The 19,730-nt window shown below is 40.7% G+C and overlaps 1 protein-coding gene across 1 annotated transcript in view; it reads left to right on the forward strand.

Moving 5' to 3' along the window:
* The first annotated feature begins 2,388 nt into the window (after positions 1-2,388).
* The window catches only part of LOC134820500 (uncharacterized), a 73,195-nt gene continuing 55,853 nt past the window's right edge, over positions 2,389-19,730 (forward strand). Inside the window, exons 1-8 of the mRNA XM_063830914.1 lie at positions 2,389-2,414; positions 9,238-9,306; positions 9,938-10,082; positions 10,263-10,489; positions 10,647-10,897; positions 11,060-12,929; positions 13,101-13,217; positions 13,345-13,361. Coding sequence (XP_063686984.1) covers positions 9,267-9,306; positions 9,938-10,082; positions 10,263-10,489; positions 10,647-10,897; positions 11,060-12,929; positions 13,101-13,217; positions 13,345-13,361 — 2,667 coding nt within the window. The 5' untranslated portion in view covers positions 2,389-2,414; positions 9,238-9,266. The remainder of the gene's footprint in view (positions 2,415-9,237; positions 9,307-9,937; positions 10,083-10,262; positions 10,490-10,646; positions 10,898-11,059; positions 12,930-13,100; positions 13,218-13,344; positions 13,362-19,730) is intronic.

The following is a 19,730-nucleotide window of genomic DNA, read 5'->3' on the forward strand; positions in this document are numbered from 1 at the left end:
TCACAGCCTACATTACACACAGGAGAGCGGTATGAATTTCGGACAGATGTCTTTTTTTCTGGTAACATATTGAGTCGGACAAGAGTCGCTGTCGGACAGATGTCCTTTTAACTGCATCATGCATATCACCGCACAGGCTGCGCTACGGTGTCCGGTCGTTTAACTTTCGATTCAAATAATTGACAACGGCATCGTTAATTGTAATTAATTACGGTCGATGGAAATCTAGCGTCCGCTAACCGGCGCAATTCTTGTTATTTTACAATTACAAATTACATGTAACATGTATTAATTACAACAGCCAAAATTTCAGGAGCAGAATAATTTAAATTTTTTTTCGTTTGCGCAGTATGAGCCGTGAACACTGCGATGCCATACAACGTATGACAAATAATTACTACACTTCAAAATATTATATACAATATACTAAAATAAATGTTCGTAGAAGAAAGTATTTGACGTATTGACTTGACTGGCGTTTACTAAATACTAGTCACTTGATTTCAAAATGAAACTGAGGTTGACCATTGTTAATGGTCTGGCCCGGTGCGCGCTACTTCGTAGCACGTCACAGGGGGAGCTGAAACCAGGTTTTCGATCAAACGCTGCCATGTGTAGTCAAACGTTGCCAAAAGTTGCTCTCGTCCAATGAAGTCGCTGCATTATGTAAGCCAAGCTCCTCATATGAATATATGTAATTCAATTATGCATACTAACTTGCAAAATGCAGCGATTTCATTGGACGAGAGCAACTGTTGGCGACGTTTAACTACAAATGGCAGAATTTGATCGAAAACCTGGTTTCAGACCCCCCTGTGACGTGCCATCGAGAAGAAAGCGGCGCGCGCTTTTTCAAAGAAATTTAGACGAGTAACATCTGTCAAAATTGAGGTTAAAAATGCAATTACCAAAAAGCACTGGTTCTAAATTTTTACTGAAAAAAACTGTTTCAAAAATATCAAAATATCAATATAAAGCAGCCTTCACCTAACCATGTGCTTACGCGCCACTGCGGGCGTGCTTGTTTCCCAAGCCGGGAGGCGGGCGCACGCCACTTCAAGCGCAAGGGCTCTGGATAGAGCAAAAGCACTTATATTTGCATTATATTTGCTTTTCAAAATCCTGTTCAATTAAGTTATATTATACAATTTTAGTTCTGGCGAGGATGCCTTGGCAGTTTTCAAGTATCCACGAAACCTTTCATCATGTCGTGACTGATTTGAGTGGAGACCTTAGATTTTGAGGAAGATGAGTGTGTTAAGCTGTATTTGGCGAGAAGCTTTGAGATATTGGTATACCAAGAAAGGCCCAGCATGATCTGCTCGTGAAATGCAGCACAGTTCGTTTTGAGTGCTTTCAAGGCGACTAAATTTGGCGCTCACAGCTGTCCTCATGATCATGTGATCGCCGCATGAGGTTCTGTAAATGCGCAGGGCACCTTCGAGCTTATATTATTCACCTTACTGAGGCAGTCAACCAACGTGCGACTTTATTTTTATGATATGATATGTTTTGATTGTTATCAATAAATACCAAAATTTAAACTTGTTTTCCTAAAATTTGTTTTCCTATAGTAATCTATTGCAAGTTTGCAGGCTTCGAAGAGTAGGGGGTGGCACCTGCTTTCGTGATCCCAGCAACCTATATTAATGCTTTTAAATGGATGGACAATGACCAGTTAATAAACTTTAGGTGGAATTTTTCATAGTGGTATTGTTCAATAAATTTCAGGGTATGCTGGTTTTTGAGTGGAGGCATAAGACTTGACAGCCATTAAGCAGGATTGGTTTTTATTAAGGAGTCAAATAGAATATTAAGGGCATGGTGAGAGAGGGCATCCTTAACTATATTTCCTTTGAGGCCATAGAGAGCACGAAGAGCCTTAGCCCTCAGCTCAGTATTTGCTGCTGTAAATGATCCATTTCTCTTTTCTCATTTGGAAGCAGAAAATACTGTGGAATATTATGCCAAGATAGCAGTATTTTTCGTTGTGCTGGATGGGCTGACCTCCCAATGTGAATGTTTCATAGGACTGCTTTCTTTTGGGAGGGCTGAATATAACAATCTTAGTTTTTTTTTCTAGGCCCATGGAGTTACTATTGAGGACGAAGGTCACGTATTAATTGGCTGTTTGCTTTACCCCTCAGTAAGGGAGAAATTCAACTTCCATCCCTAAAACATCACTGACCTAGCCGGTCTGCTCTCCAACAAAACTCTAGATCCTACCAAATTTACTGCCACAGTAAGAGCAATCAATTCAATTCTCTCTGAATATATATTTATTGATTATGTATTGAATTGGTGATAAATAATAAAATTGTCTTTTCTCAAAAAATTGTCTTTTCTCTGTGAACGAACAATATACAGCCTATTTTTTAATACTTTCAACACTACTATATAACAAATAATTTGAGGTGCAGGGGTCTGTCCAAGCTGGCCCCCTGGACTCCGGACATATCTCTGATATCATATCATCATGGCTACTACCTCAAGTGCTAGTACCCAAAGGCGTTCCCCTAGACACACTCCTCCTCCTACCAACCCAGGATCCAGAGCTAGCATGTCACCATCCGGCAGAGGAGCTTCCTCCCAAAAGAAGAAACCTCTAGCAGACAACAAAGCCCTGCGCAGGAACAGCCCTAGTGCAATGGCCCAGAAAGCTGTGCTGGGTAAACGCCCATCAAAGTCACCCCAAGAACAACCAGAGACATCTGTTCTTAAACCTCCAGGTAATCTGGTTATTGAAAAGATCAGCCCAAACCTGATATCAGCTTTAGAATCATCGAACCTCAGAGAGAGCCCCAGCAGTCCAATGAGCCCTCTGTACAAGTCCTTTCCTCCATTCTCCCGTGCTGAAGAGTCTGCTGAAGAACTTGAAATCCAGGATAAACCTACAGTAAAACAACGGGCTTCAAAGAGTGATTGTCCTTGCCGATCAACATCAGATGGTAAGGAATGGAAGTTCAAGTGTACCAGATGTTTTCAGCACTGGCATGCTTCCTGTTGCAATCTCAAGGGTGCTAACAACATTCAGCACGATACACCTCTTGAAGCTTCTCTGAATATGATTCTCTCAGAATGGCTATGTCCATGGTGTTTCGATACATCATTCCCCAGACCAGGCTCCAGCATGTCAGCCAAGATGGACAACAACCTAAAGAGCTCTGTAGACTACAGCCAGAACATACAGGCTATATCAGATGCTATTTCTAATGCTGTTGGTAACAGTATGCCTACTGTGGAGATTGTATCCCTGGAGACAAGACTGAAGAAGCTGAGTCAAGAGATTCATGAATTTCAGCAGTCCAGAAGTCCATCTGAAGCACCACCTGCTACAGAAATCCCCCTCCCTAAATGCACAGAACCTCCAGTGTGTGATTACCTGGTCGATGTGCTAAGTGCTGAGATCCTCAAAGAAGTTACAGAGTTTCTCCTGGAGAGCCAAGCTAGTAATAAGTTCATCCCGAAGAATGGAAGACAGGTCCTCAAGTTTGGGGAAGACTACTCTTATACTGGTGATTCAGACCCACCCCTATCCCCCACAATCCCAGCACCCCTTGCCTCAGCCATAGACGCAGTTACATCAAAGTGCAGACTGACCCATAAGCCCAACTCCATCCTAATAAACTACTACCCTCCCTCAGTTGATACCACCACTAATAGCGAGCTCCCTTTTCACTCTGACGATGAGTCTGAGATTATTGCTAACTCAGAAATTGCTACTATCAGCATAGGCGACGTCAGGAAGGTGTGCTTTAAGTGCATCTATGAGACCGGAAACGAAGCCTCAACTGAGTATGTTCATAGTGTGAGTCCAGAATCTAACTCAGTGTATGTGATGACACGATCGTCACAAGCCTGGTATCGTCACGGTATTGATGAAACAGGTCCTGCTGAAACTCAGTCTTCTGTGCAGACAGGAAGGTTCTCCATCACACTGAGAACTGTGAGCAAACAGTTTAGCCGGAGCTGCATCATCATGGGCGACTCTAACACCAAGCCCATCAAGTTCGGTGTCGGTACTGGAACCCTTGGACAGTCCTTCCCAGGTGAACGTGTTAAAGCCAACAAGGTCAGTGCAATAGACCCTAAGCTCTGCATTGGTTATAGCAACGTCATCTTAGTTTGTGGGACCAACGATCTACGAGTTGAAAATGTGCAGTCACCTGGTGATATACACCAGCTGGTAGACATTCTCCACCTGAAAATCCAGCAGATCCAGAAACTGTGCCCTAAGGCGAAGTTGTTTGTCACAGCAGTTTTACCGTCTAGACTCCCTAAGATGAATAAAAACATTATGGCATTCAACAGCTTGGTTGATGAAATGTTGTACTCTAGCTTTAACCAGACTGTATGGCACCTTGGTGTTGGCCACTTTTTAGACGGTAAAGGGTTGCTTGCTATGAAACTCACGAGAAATGGTGATGAAATCCATCTCGGAGAGCTTGGTATTGCTAAATTTGTGAGATGTCTGAAACAGTGGGTGTATGTGAGGGAGAGACAGGAGAGAGTAAGACAAAGGAAGGCCACCCGACCAGTGGGAGTTTATCCCACTTAGTTTATCATGATTATGAAACTTATTAAAGATGTGTGCGACCCCTGTAGTAAATACATTAATATTGGCCAGCCACTCTTAGAATGTGAAAATTGCAGCAAAGTTGTTCATACTAAGTGCTTCAGATCCGCGAAATTTACAAGCAAAAACGGTCTATGGATGTGCAGTGATTGCTGTAGTACAATAGAAGATAGGTATTGCCCATTTCCAAGCAGCCAAAGATATGATGATTCAGATAAATTCTATGATACAAACAACCAGGAAGATGTCACCATAGCTAAATTCTCTTCAATACTTGAAGACTGTAAGCGTTACACAAAACAAGAACTAGCAAACTCAATCAGCAAACTTTTTCCTGAGAAAAATAAAAATTCTGCTTATCTGCCCGCTCTGTTTTGCAATATAGATGGGTTTGCTAGTAATTTTGACAGCTTTTTAATAGAACATAAGACCCTCCCGTGTAATTTTGATGTCATTGGATTGGCTGAGACCAACATCGATCCAAGCCAACAAGGCTTATACCAAATCCCCTCCTATACAACATTTTGTCAAGTACCATTCCCTGATAAGAAAAAAGGAACAGGAGTATCCTTATATGTCTCTGATCGCCTGAATGCTGTAGTAATCGAAAATCTATCTCACTGTACAAAAGATATTGAGTGCTTATTTGTTGAAATTACTCTTAGCTCGGGTGATAAACTGACATATGGGGTTGCTTATCGTCCTCCAAATGGCTGTAGTGAGACCTTTTGTCAAACTCTTGAGGATATATCTAAGCAGTTGGCTGGTAAAAAGTTCCATATTCTTGGCGATTTTAACTCTAACCTCCTCAATGTACAAACCTCCAGCCAGCTATTTGAGGACACGTTACTTCGTAACAATATGTATCCTACTATATCACTTGCTACCCACTTCCGTCCTAACTGTAAAAACTCATGTATTGACAATATCCTCACATCAGAGATAGATCATGTACTTCTCTCCGGTGTATTGAATGATAGGATTGGTGACCATGCCTTTATATTCACCTTCACGTCAATTCCTACCGAAAACAGTACTGAAAAACTTAAACATGTTCGCTACTATGATTATTCAAGTTCCAAACTCACTAATTTTGTTAATGAACTCGAGGTGAAGGTGAATGACTTGACTCCCTCGGTAAACTTCAATGAGTTCTTGGACTGCTTCAATGAAACACTTGATAAACACTGTAAGCTTGATGTACCAAAAGTTACCAAAAGGACTCCCAAACTCAACCCGTGGATTACCGATGGAATCATTGTCTCAGTTGAAAGAAAACATGAACTCTGTAGAGACTGGTCAAGCACTGTAACAAATAGAAACCCTGAGGGTAATGTACTGCTCTATAAAGTCTTCAGTGACTACCGAAGAATGCTTAAAAGTATTATCAAGGTCGCCAAACGATCGTACTACTGCAATGAAATCCATAAAAATATAGAAAACAGCAAAAAAACGTGGCAGATAATCAATGAGCTCAGGGGCAAGAAAAAGAAGCAAACTAAGCCTCCCTTTATCATAAACAACGAACGAATCATGAATCGTAGAGTCATAGCCAATGGATTCAACTCATACTTTGTTTCTATTGCCCTTAAGCTCAATGAAACACTTAGTAGCAGTGAGGCCTCTGGTTTACCAATTCTCCCTATAAAAACATTCTATGATTTCCTTGGAAAGACTAATGAAAAATCGATTATGTTAGAAGACTGTACACCTTATGAGATAACGGAAATAATAAAAGGATTTGAAAATGGAAAAGCAAGTGATATTCCTGTTAGTGTAATCAAAAGATCATCTCACGTAATTACACCGATCCTTAGTCGATACATCAACATCTTAATGTCTAATGGCACGTTCCCCGACGTTCTAAAGACTGGTAGAATAACTCCTGTATTTAAGAAGGGAAACCCTGAAGAGATAGAAAACTACCGCCCAATCTCTACTCTCTCTATATTTGGTAAAATCTTTGAAAAGATCATTTACTCAAGAATATATTCGTTTGCTAGCTCACAGGGTATAATATCTAAAACACAATTTGGCTTCAGGCAGTCACACTCTACTTCACATGCAGTTAATCACTCAATAAACCTTATAACTGAATCTCTAAAACTTAAGCATCATGTCTTAGGCATATTCATAGACCTTAGCAAAGCTTTTGATACAATAGATCATGGTACATTACTTGTCAAATTACAGGGCTATGGGATACGTGGGGTGGCAAATGATCTTATAAAAAGTTACTTAACAAATAGATCACAATATACTGAAGTTGTTGGTGAGAAATCTGACGCCTTGAAAATACAGTTTGGAGTCCCTCAGGGTTCGATTCTTGGACCTCTCTTATTTCTCCTATATATTAATGATATCGCCAACAGCTCCAGTTTGGGATCATTTGTCACCTTCGCTGATGACACCAATATATTTGTGACTGGGAAATCTAAAAAGGAGGCATATATGCGTGGTAATTCTCTTTTAGCTAGTTTATATTCCTACATGCGAGCAAACAAACTCCATGTCAACTTGTCTAAATGCTGTTTCATTCACTTTAAACCAGCATCGTCCTCCCAGACTGACAATAATTCTGAATATACTCTAACCATTGATAACTTTCCAATAAAACAAGTTGCATCTGCTAAGTTTCTGGGAGTCGTCATCGATGAAAAGCTAACCTGGGAAGAACATATAAAATCACTTAGGCGTTCTCTCAGCCATGCAACATCAACTCTCTGCCGCCTACGCTGCTCCCTCCCAGATTTCTTACACCGCCAGTTGTATTACACTCTATTTGAATCACACCTCTCCTATTGTATCACGGTTTGGGGTGGGGCAGCCAAAACTCGTATAAGTTCTGTATTCAAAGCACAAAAATATTGTCTCAGGGTACTGTTTGGCGACAGGGAGGCATACCTAGATAAATTTAAGACCTGTGCTCGTGCTCGACCGTTTGGCAACCAAAATCTGAACAAAAAATTTTTCTTGAAAGAGCACACGAAACCTTTGTTCAAGGAACACGGAATACTTGCCGTCCAAAACCTGTACACTTACCATTGTTTCCTTGAGCTCTATAAAATCATGAAATTCCGTGCTCCGATTTCCCTCCATGAAAATTTCACCTGCTCAAGTAGGAAACCCACCCTTATACTAAGCCAAGCAGACCCCCCTGACAACTTCAATAGCAGAACGACTCGTATTTGGAACGTAATTGTGCCTAAGCTTGGTATACGTGACTACTGTCTAAGTGTGGCCTGCCTGAAGTCTAGGATGAAGCAATCACTGCTCGTCAACCAGCATAACCATGCTGATCTTGATTGGACAAACAAAGATTTCGAATGCTCTAATCTAAATTTTGACATTAAGTCTACCCTAGGGTCCACACATCCAAAATGATTATCTTGAAATTGAAAATTAGCTGGGTGTGCATTTTCCTTTGTCTTACTAACGTGTGTGAGCGCAGTGTAGTGAGAAAGTGTTTTTAACAGATTTATTATTAGACTTAGGATTATGATTTTTAATATATTACATTGATATAAGATTTATTTTTGATAGGTACTTAATAAAGTTGATGAATTTCCCTCCCTATTAAAATTTTAAACCCATTTAGTGAAAATTGATAAACGAAGATCTAGATATTGATACATATTATAACCAACATTGCTTATATTCTGCCTTGTAAACAAAGAGCAAATCTTCTTAATGCCTTCTTCCTGTCCTAAAACTAAAACTTCATCCTATTAAAGTAAAGGCCAGTTGTTACCACAAGCTATTATACCGTCCCTCTCAAAAACATGCCTCAGCCTCCATCAAAAACAATTTTAGTTTTCAGTCCTTCTAGTTTCCAAAAATCTACCGAGCTAGTGTTCTGGTGTGCACAAAAGCCCCTAAGCCCGTGCATTCCTTGCCCCGCTAGCTGCCAGTCCTTGACAAACTTCCAATAGCAAAGATCAACTAGTCATTTACAAATTGAGCACTATACAATTTTAATTGTTTTAAATATTTGACTTTGTAAAATGAGCTAAAACATTGATTTATTAGTTTCATTGATTTATTAGTTTCATTATTATAAGAGCCCAGATTTCCACTCAAATACTGGCAAGTGCATAATGCTATAGGACCTTAAAATAAAATTGAACCATACAAACTCGATTTATAAAAAAAAACTAGTATTACATAACATTTCTAAATTAAATATTGTGTACTCAATAAAGTAATTATCACTTTTGTATCTTGTACCCTTGTACTCTTGTATCCTTGTATCCTACATGTTACATGGGAAGATTGCCATCCAAAAGGATTAGCCGTGTCCACTGTGTCATCACTTTGATAGTATCAGACAGCTTCAATGGGTAAAATATCTCCATCCCTTATGATCTGCAGTTAGTGGTGCTCACTCAGAATATATGCCTTGTACAAAAAAGTCTTCCATAGAAGAAGCTTAAGGTATCAAATATCAATACCACGTAAGCTGACAAAGAAAGACCTACTGCTATCATAGCAATTTTGTTTGCGAACATACTTTTTTTAGACATTTGAAAAATCGATCATTGCAATAATTGCAGAAATATCTGTGGTTCTTTTTCATCTGACTTTTTTTCTCCATTTACCCAGATTGATTTAGGATTGATTTTATCTACTTTATGAATTGTTTTTCAAATCATCCTCTCAAGCATGTAGATTCCTGCAAGAATTTCATCAAATGAGTTCAACACCCCGATCAAGATACAGGAACTTCAATGGTAACTATCATTATTAGATTATATTACAAATTCTCATGTTAGTCATTTATTAGGGGGGAGGGGCCGGGGGGCTCCAAATTTTCGTTTGAATGTGGGGCAATTTTAAAACTGAAAATTGTTCGCTAGACTGTATTAAGTTGCTGAAAGGTGGATTCATAAAAATCAGCCAAATGCAATCAAAGAACTAGCAGATGTTCAGAATGGGGTAGTGACTAGCAAAGTGAACATATCAAGATTCTTCAAATCAGTATTCAATTCAGACTACATTGAAGATGGATTTGAAATCATACAATACAATTATACAAAAGTTTATTTCAACAATCAAAATAATCAAACATGAGGAACAAGTAGAACATCATAAACTGGTATCAATAGAACATAATAACATAAAAATGTTAATATGGTTACTCTATCATCAAATTTCTGAGTGATAACGATGCTTAAATTTTAACGTTTCTGGGTGACATGGTTGATGGTCGATAAGAACTTTGTTAAGCTTTTCTATTTAGAAAAGTCATGTCATTACACAGCGCGGTTTAGGATTGAAATAATATTGTTATTAAAATGCTCACTGTAGCTATACATTCTGGATTTTCATCTTCAATAGCATCCTAACCCCACTTTTATTTAGATTTGGGAACTTCTGCAGCCAACCGCCACTCATCCTACATTCCTCCATCTCAACCTCTTGACGTTCTTTCACTTCTGACTCCAAGTGCTAAATCCAAGTATTCATCTTCTTCTGTGAAAAAAAGTGTATATTCTGTAAAAACCAGGTTAGTGGTTACTCTTTTCATTTTCCTTTTGTTACACTTCCAACGGTAGCAGTACATAGTTATTGATTCTCATCGACGCTCTTCTTAACTACGTGTTTATTCATGTTCCAACTTCTGTCTAATGAAAAATATAGCCATCAGCAAAATTTTATGCCATAACTACGTTTTCACAATTTGCAGCGATGGTTCTGAGGTTAAAACAAGTGCCCCTGTGAAGAAAAATGTCTTTGGGCGTAGCAGCATATATGGTGCCCTAGAAGCAGCATTAGCAACTGTTGAAGATAGTGGTGTTAAAAATGAAAACAACAGAGTAAATGAACGTGTGACTCAGCCCTTAGCAGAATCTAGTGAAGTTGTATATCGCAGGAAACTTCCTGGGAGAACCACGCAAAACGACATAAACTCTGGTTAGTAGTAAAACCAATAATTAAATAAATTTAAATATATTGAAAATTTCTTGTTTCATTGAATAATTAAGTTGGTTTCGAAAATTATATCGATTTCATTCTATTATCTATCAGTAAACACCTGAAAGTAAGAATAAAAAGTTTATTTTTCTGACAGGCGAAGAAAATCTAGACCGACAAAAATCAATGTCGCTTGACGTAGAAGAGGCTTTCCCTTCCATTCGATCTAGGATACAGTCGTATGGTCCTGTCAAAGCAAGGGCAACTAAGCGTATTCTCCCTAATGCTCCAGCAGAGGAACCTAAACTGACAATCAGACGGGTTTCCTTTGAGCATATTATAAAACCCGAGAATGTGTGCTTATTAAAAAAGGAATCCGATGACAGTGGATGTGATGAAAACTTTGAGGTATGTAATAAGTGTTATCTTAGGTATATTAAGAGTAATTTTTTAAATAAAATTTCTTTACTTGCATTTCAGTTCGATCCTCAAATCGTGACCAATTATATTGATATCAGATTGGGAGAAAATTCCCCCTACAATTTTTGTTGCTATAATAAAACCTCTCAGGAGAGCCTGTCTGGAACGACTACTCCCAGTCACCGCGTCGCCAGTATCACAAGCATTGACAGTCTCCTAGGTCCTGGGAGCCCACGCACTTCCTCCACTAGCCCAGATTTGTTGCCTAGAAAACAGTCCAACCTTCTCATTAATCCGGCTCTTGAAGAGGACAAAGAAGACATCTTTATTGATGAAGACTTGAAGGAGTCGTGTGAGTCAAGAAGGGGGAACGGTGGTTTTTCAGTCAGAGCAGTGAATTTAGATGATACACTGGAGTTTGTAACAATGGAAGCACCTGTCAAGCACATGCCTCGTAAAATGTCTCCTCCAGATTTAGTATCTGATGAGGGATCAGAGGTTTTTGAAAGGAAGATTTACTCCACTGAGGAGTTGCCGGAAAGGAAGATCAGTAACACCAAGCTCAAGAATAATGACTCATATCATGTGAAACTAGGTGGCCATGACATAAAGGTGTCCCATTCCAGTAAATATACTACAACCAACCACATAAAACAGCCAAACACTCCCTCGGGCAAACGTAACACCACTTCTGCTGCACCCTTCCACAGTAATGATAAGGTGCTTAATAAACTTGTCAACAACACAAAAAGAGCAAATACCACTGGTTCTATTCCTATACAATCTAATGGAATTAGCGACAGAAACTCCTTTTATCGATCAGAAAAGATTTTGGATAAAAAAGTAAGAAACACAAAACCAATTCCATCTGATGATAGCAACAGGATCCTTTTTGCAGAATCTCAGGAGGAAAAGATTGGAGAAAAATTTAGTTCAAATGAGAAGATAATGAACAAATTGATCAGCAACACCAGAAGAGCTAAAACGCTCCACTCTTTGCTGACAAATGGTCCAGATGCAGACAAAGAAATGTCTGATAAAATTAATTCGGTTGAGGGACCGAAAAACCAAGAAAAGAGAAAGAATGATCGTAACGGTAATCTGAACACCGTCAAGGAATCCACTCAAGACGAGGAAAAATTCAGTGGACAGTTTCGCACCAACGAAAACATTTTGAATAAATTTCTAAATAATACCAAACGTTCCGAAACTGTTGCTTCTTTGCCGATTCGAGACAAAAAAGATATAAAGTTGTCTGACGAGGAGCCCACCAAGGATGTTGAGTCTTTTAAAGTGAACGATAAGATATTAGACAAATACATAAAGAACACAAAACCACCCAAGAGTACTCCTGTGAAAGTTGAGATTGAGAAAGCTGATTCAAAAACAATCTCCAATTTAAATGACGAAAAGAAGGAAGAATTAGAGAAAGAGCCCACCAAAGATGATAAGTCTTTTAAAGTGAACGATAAGATATTAGACAAATACATAAAGAACACAAAACCAACCAAGAGTACTCCTGTGAAAGTTGAGATTGAGAAAGCTGATTCAAAAACAATCTCCAATTTAAATGACGAAAAGAAGGAGGATGTGGAGGAGGAAAATGATAGTTTCGGTGACGAATTCCGAACTGGCGGGAAAGCACTTAACAAATTACTGACCAACTCCAGACAATGGGAATCTAGCCCAGCTTTACTGAGAACGGAAAACTTCAAGACCAACGAAAACTCACTGGACAAATACGTGAATAATACAAAACCACCAAAGACAGTCAGTACATCGCCGAGAAATGATAAAATCTCTCCTCAAGTTCAAGAATGGCGGAGGGAGGAGGTAGCTAAAGATCCCCTTAACTTTTCCGAAAAGAAATCCCAAATTCTGGCTATCAAGAAGAAGACACCTCCTTATGATAGTGGAGTGAGGAAAATGGCAAAACCTGCGGTTCCTTTCGATAACAATTCACCGGTAACCCCTGTCTCTCCTTTGGTGGCTAAAATTCAAGTTCTAGAAACTTCTCCAGGTAAATGATCTCTGATTAATTAAAATGGTTGATTTTGAAAACAGACTATTTTGATCAAATTTTCTCTGTGCTCATAAATTTTCCTTTTGTTCTAAATTTCTAAAACTGGAAAACACTCAGTTTTCTCTATCATAACTTATTATACATTTCCTTACTTATATTGTTTGACAGTTTCCTCCTCGGACGAGAGCGACGCTTCTGCTGTTGCTGACTGGAAGAAAAAGATCATGTCCTCTCAGAACCTGCTACAACGTGGCATGTCAGCCCCACTACTCCTCAGACCCCTGAGTTGCCACCATTATGGAGGTTTGTGAGAAACTCCATGTTTTTAAACTACTCCTCAGACCCCTAGTTGCTACCATTATGGAGGTTTGTGAGAAACTTCATGTTTTTAAACTACTCCTCAGACCCCTAGTTGCCACCATTATGGAGGTTTGTGAGAAACTCCATGTTTTTAAACTACTCCTCAGATCCCTAGTTGCCACCATTATGGAGGTTTGTATACCGAGAAACTCCATGTTTCTAAACTACTCCTCAGACCCCTAGTTGCCACCATTATGGAGGTTTGTGTACCGAGAAACTCCATGTTTTTAAACTACTCCTCAGACCCCTAGTTGCCACTTTATGGAGGTATGTATACGAGAAACTCCATGTTTCTAAATACTCCTCAGACCCCTAGTTGCCCATTATGGAGGTTTGTGAGAAACTCCATGATTTAAATACTCTCAGACCCTTTTGCCCACCATTATGAAGGTTTGTGAGAACTTCTTGTTTTTAACTACTCTCAGACCTAGTTGCAACCCATTCATGGAGGTTTGTGAGAAACTCCATGTTTTTAAAACTACTCATAAGACCCCTGTTGCCTCCATTTATGGAGGTGTGTGAGAAACTTTCATGTTTTAAACTACTCTCCGACCCTAGTTGCCACCATTATGGCGTTTGTTATCCGAGAATCTCCATGTTTTAAACTACTTCTCAGACCCCTGTTGCCACCTTTATAGTGAGGTTTGGTGGAGAAAACTCCATTTTTTAAAAAACTTACCTCCTCAGACCCCTAGTTGCCACCATTATGGAGGTTTGTGAGAAACTCCATGTTTTTAAACTACTCCTCAGACCCCTAGTTGCCACCATTATGGAGGTTTGTTGTACCGAGAAACTTCATGTTTTTAAACTACTCCTCAGACCCCTAGTTGCCACCATTATGGAGGTTTGTGAGAAACTCCATGTTTTTTAAAACTATCTCTGACCCTAGTTGCCACCATTATGGAGGTTTGTGTACCGAGAAACTCCATGTTTTTAAACCTACTCTCTGACCCCTAGTTGCACATTATGGAGGTTTGTGAGAAATCCATGTTTTAACGACTCCTCAGGACCTAGTGCCACCTTTATGGAGGTTGTGGAATTCCATGTTTTTTAAACTCTCCTCAGATCCGAGTTGCCACCAATATGGGGTTTGTGTACCGAGAAAACTCCATGTTTTTTAAACTACTCCTCAGCCCGAGTTGCACCATTATGGACTATGGAGGGTTTGTATACGAGAATCTCCTTGTTTTAAACTACTCCTCAGGACCCTAGTTTTTAAACTTGATATGTTATTGCTATCGTCCTAAGAGCTGTGGACTGTAAGTAGCGATGTATTTAGTATAAATAACTCTGCAGATGAGACTCATGTTTCATAATATTATCATCCACAATCCGTGCCAGAATGTCGCGTGCAGGCTTCTAGCTGGTTACCTGGTTACTTCTAGGAATTCCGGTGAGGTTGATAAAGTTTAGATGAGGTGCCAACGGTTGTTAAGATCATTAATTTAATTAATTTAATGACACTTTTCACTTTATGTAACCGGAATGTCCTGATTAATGAGTTTCTTTGCGATTAGTTGATAATTGTGAACAATTTAATGAGGTCACGTTGTTTCAAGCATTGTGAAATAAGTATTTTACGACATTTTGGTCCATCACGAATTACATGAATTTTAAAGATTTCCCAAATTTTAAAAGTTTTTATCGTACTTTTGATAACAAGGTTTACTGTGGTGGTGCGTCAAAATATCGCTTATAATTTACAGGTCCCACCCAGTGTGCATGTATTCGATTTGACAGTATACATTATCCGTCATCGTTTTCTCTATGCTTTTTTAGTATGCTCAAGATACACTATTTTATGTTAATTATTACTAATAGGCACTTAATTACTTTATTAAAAGTGCATGTTACATATCAATTATATTCTTAATTTGATCAGATGTCAAGATGGAACTATTAATCGGACGTTTTGACTTGAACCACGAAATCTGTGTAGGTTTCTACGAAATCAATTCGTTTATTTATCCTTCTCGAACAACAACAGTACTGTAAATTATACTATTATGTATGTGAATGAACGTATGTGGCATTAGTGAATGAAGTTCTTGCTTGTATTTTAACATATTGACAATATCAATTATCCTTGTCATACCCTAGTAAGAAGACTCATTACTTAGCTTGGTTAGCGCTCTTCATGTAATATGAAACAGTCTCAAGCTAAAGTTCTTAACAAGGACCAAGGTTATTAACAGAGTTCATATGGAATTCCGTGAAGTATTTTATAATAATGTTACTCACTGCCAATTCTCATATCAGGCTGTCATGTCCGTAAATCACGTTGCGTTTTTTCGACCTTTAAGTTTGTGAGCTGGAATAGTCTTTACTCGAAATGCTTATTGTGAAAATAGCATTAAAAATACTCCTGAGCCCTCTGACTAGGTCTATTTCTTGCCCAGTCGAATTGAAAGATGTAAGTTCCTGTTTTTATAGCTATAGCTTCTCAATTACGGTAACAAAAAAAACACAATTCAATTGAAAAGTATGCCTTGTTATGTGCTGTTATTTTAGTGTAGATTGTGAACAAATTTGTTAATAAAAAACCGCAATTCTTATCAATGTGTTCACCAGTAAGTGTTACTCTGAGGATAAACCAGTCAGGCAATATCCACGTAACCCAGTACATGGTTCCTGTCTTCTTTCAATTGAAAGAAGATAGAAACCGATAAATCAAAGAGTCCTCAGGTTAGGCTTCAATAATTAAATCTAGAAGAAACCAGGAGGTTTCCTAATAGCTATAGTTTAAAGTAAAGGTGCGGCAATTGGAGTTAATATAGTTAATATAGTTCAAAGTCAGGGCGCAAAAGGTAGTGTAACTATGGTAACCGGCGCAAAAGGTATTTAACGAGGTCTGCTTGATTATCTCATGCAACTTTATACAGGTTCACATCATCTGTTTTCTGTAATTATTTACAAGTTTACGAGATTACCAAGGTTACGGGATTATTGGCTGACTGCCAACAAGTTGATTGTTAGAATGGGGTTACTGCCTACTCCTTTTTTTTTGGTCTGAATATTTAATTAATTAATTAATTAATTAATTAATTAATTAATTTCCATAGTTCCCGGAAATGAGCTTTCCGGTTTTTGTCTCTGTTTGGTGTTAAGTTGTCGTGTTGAAAGGTTCGCGGAGTTTGTTTATTTTAAAACTTGCGTCTTAATCTGAAGCAAGGCCCTTAATTGCGCACTCCTTTTTCGGCAACTCATTTTCAGACAAACATAAATACTTACCTTCTATTATCAGTAATAATATCTAAGTTTGGGACTTTATCGATACTAGAGAAGATTGTCACACAATGTAAGAAGAATCAAACAGCGTTTTGATGCGAGATTGTAATATTTAGACTATTAAAAACAAAACATTCGGTTAAATAAGAAATTTAGAAAAATAACAAGTTAAGCTGGAACACAGATACCTGGTGGTAACCATGGGAACACCTCACAGATACCTGGTGGTAACCATGGGAACACCTCACAGATACCTGGTGGTAACCATGGGAACACCTCACAGATACCCGGTGGTAACCATGGGAACACCTCACAGATACCCGGTGGTAACCATGGGAACACCTCACAGATACCTGGTGGTAACCATGGGAACACCTCACAGATACCTGGTGGTAACCATGGGAACACCTCACAGATACCTGGTGGTAACCATGGGAACACCTCACAGATACCTGGTGGTAACCATGGGAACACCTCACAGATACCTGGTGGTAACCATGGGAACACCTCACAGATACCTGGTGGTAACCATGGGAACACCTCACAGATACCTGGTGGTAACCATGGGAACACCTCACAGATACCTGGTGGTAACCATGGGAACACCTCACAGATACCTGGTGGTAACCATGGGAACACCTCACAGATACCTGGTGGTAACCATGGGAACACCTCACAGATACCTGGTGGTAACCATGGGAACACCTCACAGATACCTGGTGGTAACCATGGGAACACCTCACAGATACCTGGTGGTAACCATGGGAACACCTCACAGATACCTGGTGGTAACCATGGGAACACCTCACAGATACCTGGTGGTAACCATGGGAACACCTCACAGATACCTGGTGGTAACCATGGGAACACCTCACAGATACCTGGTGGTAACCATGGGAACACCTCACAGATACCTGGTGGTAACCATGGGAACACCTCACAGATACCTGGTGGTAACCATGGAAACACCTCACAGATACCTGGTGGTAACCATGGGAACACCTCACAGATACCTGGTGGTAACCATGGGAACACCTCACAGATACCTGGTGGTAACCATGGGAACACCTCCCAGATACCTGGTGGTAACCATGGGAACACCTCACAGATACCTGGTGGTAACCATGGGAACACCTCACAGATACCCGGTGGTAACCATGGGAACACCTCACAGATACCCGGTGGTAACCATGGGAACACCTCACAGATACCCGGTGGTAACCATGGGAACACCTCACAGATACCTGGTGGTAACCATGGGAACACCTCACAGATACCTGGTGGTAACCATGGGAACACCTCACAGATACCTGGTGGTAACCATGGGAACACCTCACAGATACCTGGTGGTAACCATGGGAACACCTCACAGATACCGGTGGTAACCATGGGAACACCTCACAGATACCTGGTGGTAACCATGGGAACACCTCACAGATACCCGGTGGTAACCATGGGAACACCTCACAGATACCTGGTGGTAACCATGGGAACACCTCACAGATACCTGCTGGTAACCATGGGAACACCTCACAGATACCTGGTGGTAACCATGGGAACACCTCACAGATACCTGGTGGTAACCATGGGAACACCTCACAGATACCTGGTGGTAACCATGGGAACACCTCACAGATACCTGGTGGTAACCATGGGAACACCTCACAGATACCTGGTGGTAACCATGGGAACACCTCACAGATACCTGGTGGTAACCATGGGAACACCTCACAGATACCTGGTGGTAACCATGGGAACACCTCACAGATACCTGGTGGTAACCATGGGAACACCTCACAGATACCTGGTGGTAACCATGGGAACACCTCACAGATACCTGGTGGTAACCATGGGAACACCTCACAGATACCTGGTGGTAACCATGGGAACACCTCACAGATACCTGGTGGTAACCATGGGAACACCTCACAGATACCTGGTGGTAACCATGGGAACACCTCACAGATACCTGGTGGTAACCATGGGAACACCTCACAGATACCTGGTGGTAACCATGGGAACACCTCACAGATACCTGGTGGTAACCATGGAAACACCTCACAGATACCTGGTGGTAACCATGGGAACACCTCACAGATACCTGGTGGTAACCATGGGAACACCTCACAGATACCTGGTGGTAACCATGGGAACACCTCCCAGATACCTGGTGGTAACCATGGGAACACCTCACAGATACCTGGTGGTAACCATTGGAACACCTCACAGATACCCGGTGGTAACCATGGGAACACCTCACAGATACCCGGTGGTAACCATGGGAACACCTCACAGATACCCGGTGGTAACCATGGGAACACCTCACAGATACCTGGTGGTAACCATGGGAACACCTCACAGATACCTGGTGGTAACCATGGGAACACCTCACAGATACCTGGTGGTAACCATGGGAACACCTCACAGATACCTGGTGGTAACCATGGGAACACCTCACAGATACCCGGTGGTAACCATGGGAACACCTCACAGATACCTGGTGGTAACCATGGGAACACCTCACAGATACCCGGTGGTAACCATGGGAACACCTCACAGATACCCGGTGGTAACCATGGGAACACCTCACAGATACCTGGTGGTAACCATGGGAACACCTCACAGATACCTGCTGGTAACCATGGGAACACCTCACAGATACCTGGTGGTAACCATGGGAACACCTCACAGATACCTGGTAGTTACCATGGGAACACCTCACAGATACCTGGTGGTAACCATGGGAACACCTCACAGATACCTGGTGGTAACCATGGGAACACCTCACAGATACCCGGTGGTAACCATGGGAACACCTCACAGATACCCGGTGGTAACCATGGGAACACCTCACAGATACCTGGTGGTAACCATGGGAACACCTCACAGATACCTGGTGGTAACCATGGGAACACCTCACAGATACCTGGTGGTAACCATGGGAACACCTCACAGATACCTGGTGGTAACCATGGGAACACCTCACAGATACCTGGTGGTAACCATGGGAACACCTCACAGATACCCGGTGGTAACCATGGGAACACCTCACAGATACCTGGTGGTAACCATGGGAACACCTCACAGATACCCGGTGGTAACCATGGGAACACCTCACAGATACCCGGTGGTAACCATGGGAACACCTCACAGATACCTGGTGGTAACCATGGGAACACCTCACAGATACCTGCTGGTAACCATGGGAAC

This window comes from Bolinopsis microptera, chromosome 9, assembly GCF_026151205.1.
Source record: "Bolinopsis microptera isolate Bmic1 chromosome 9, MBARI_Bmic_1.0, whole genome shotgun sequence".
In the NCBI taxonomy this organism is placed as follows: Eukaryota; Metazoa; Ctenophora; class Tentaculata; order Lobata; family Bolinopsidae; genus Bolinopsis; species Bolinopsis microptera.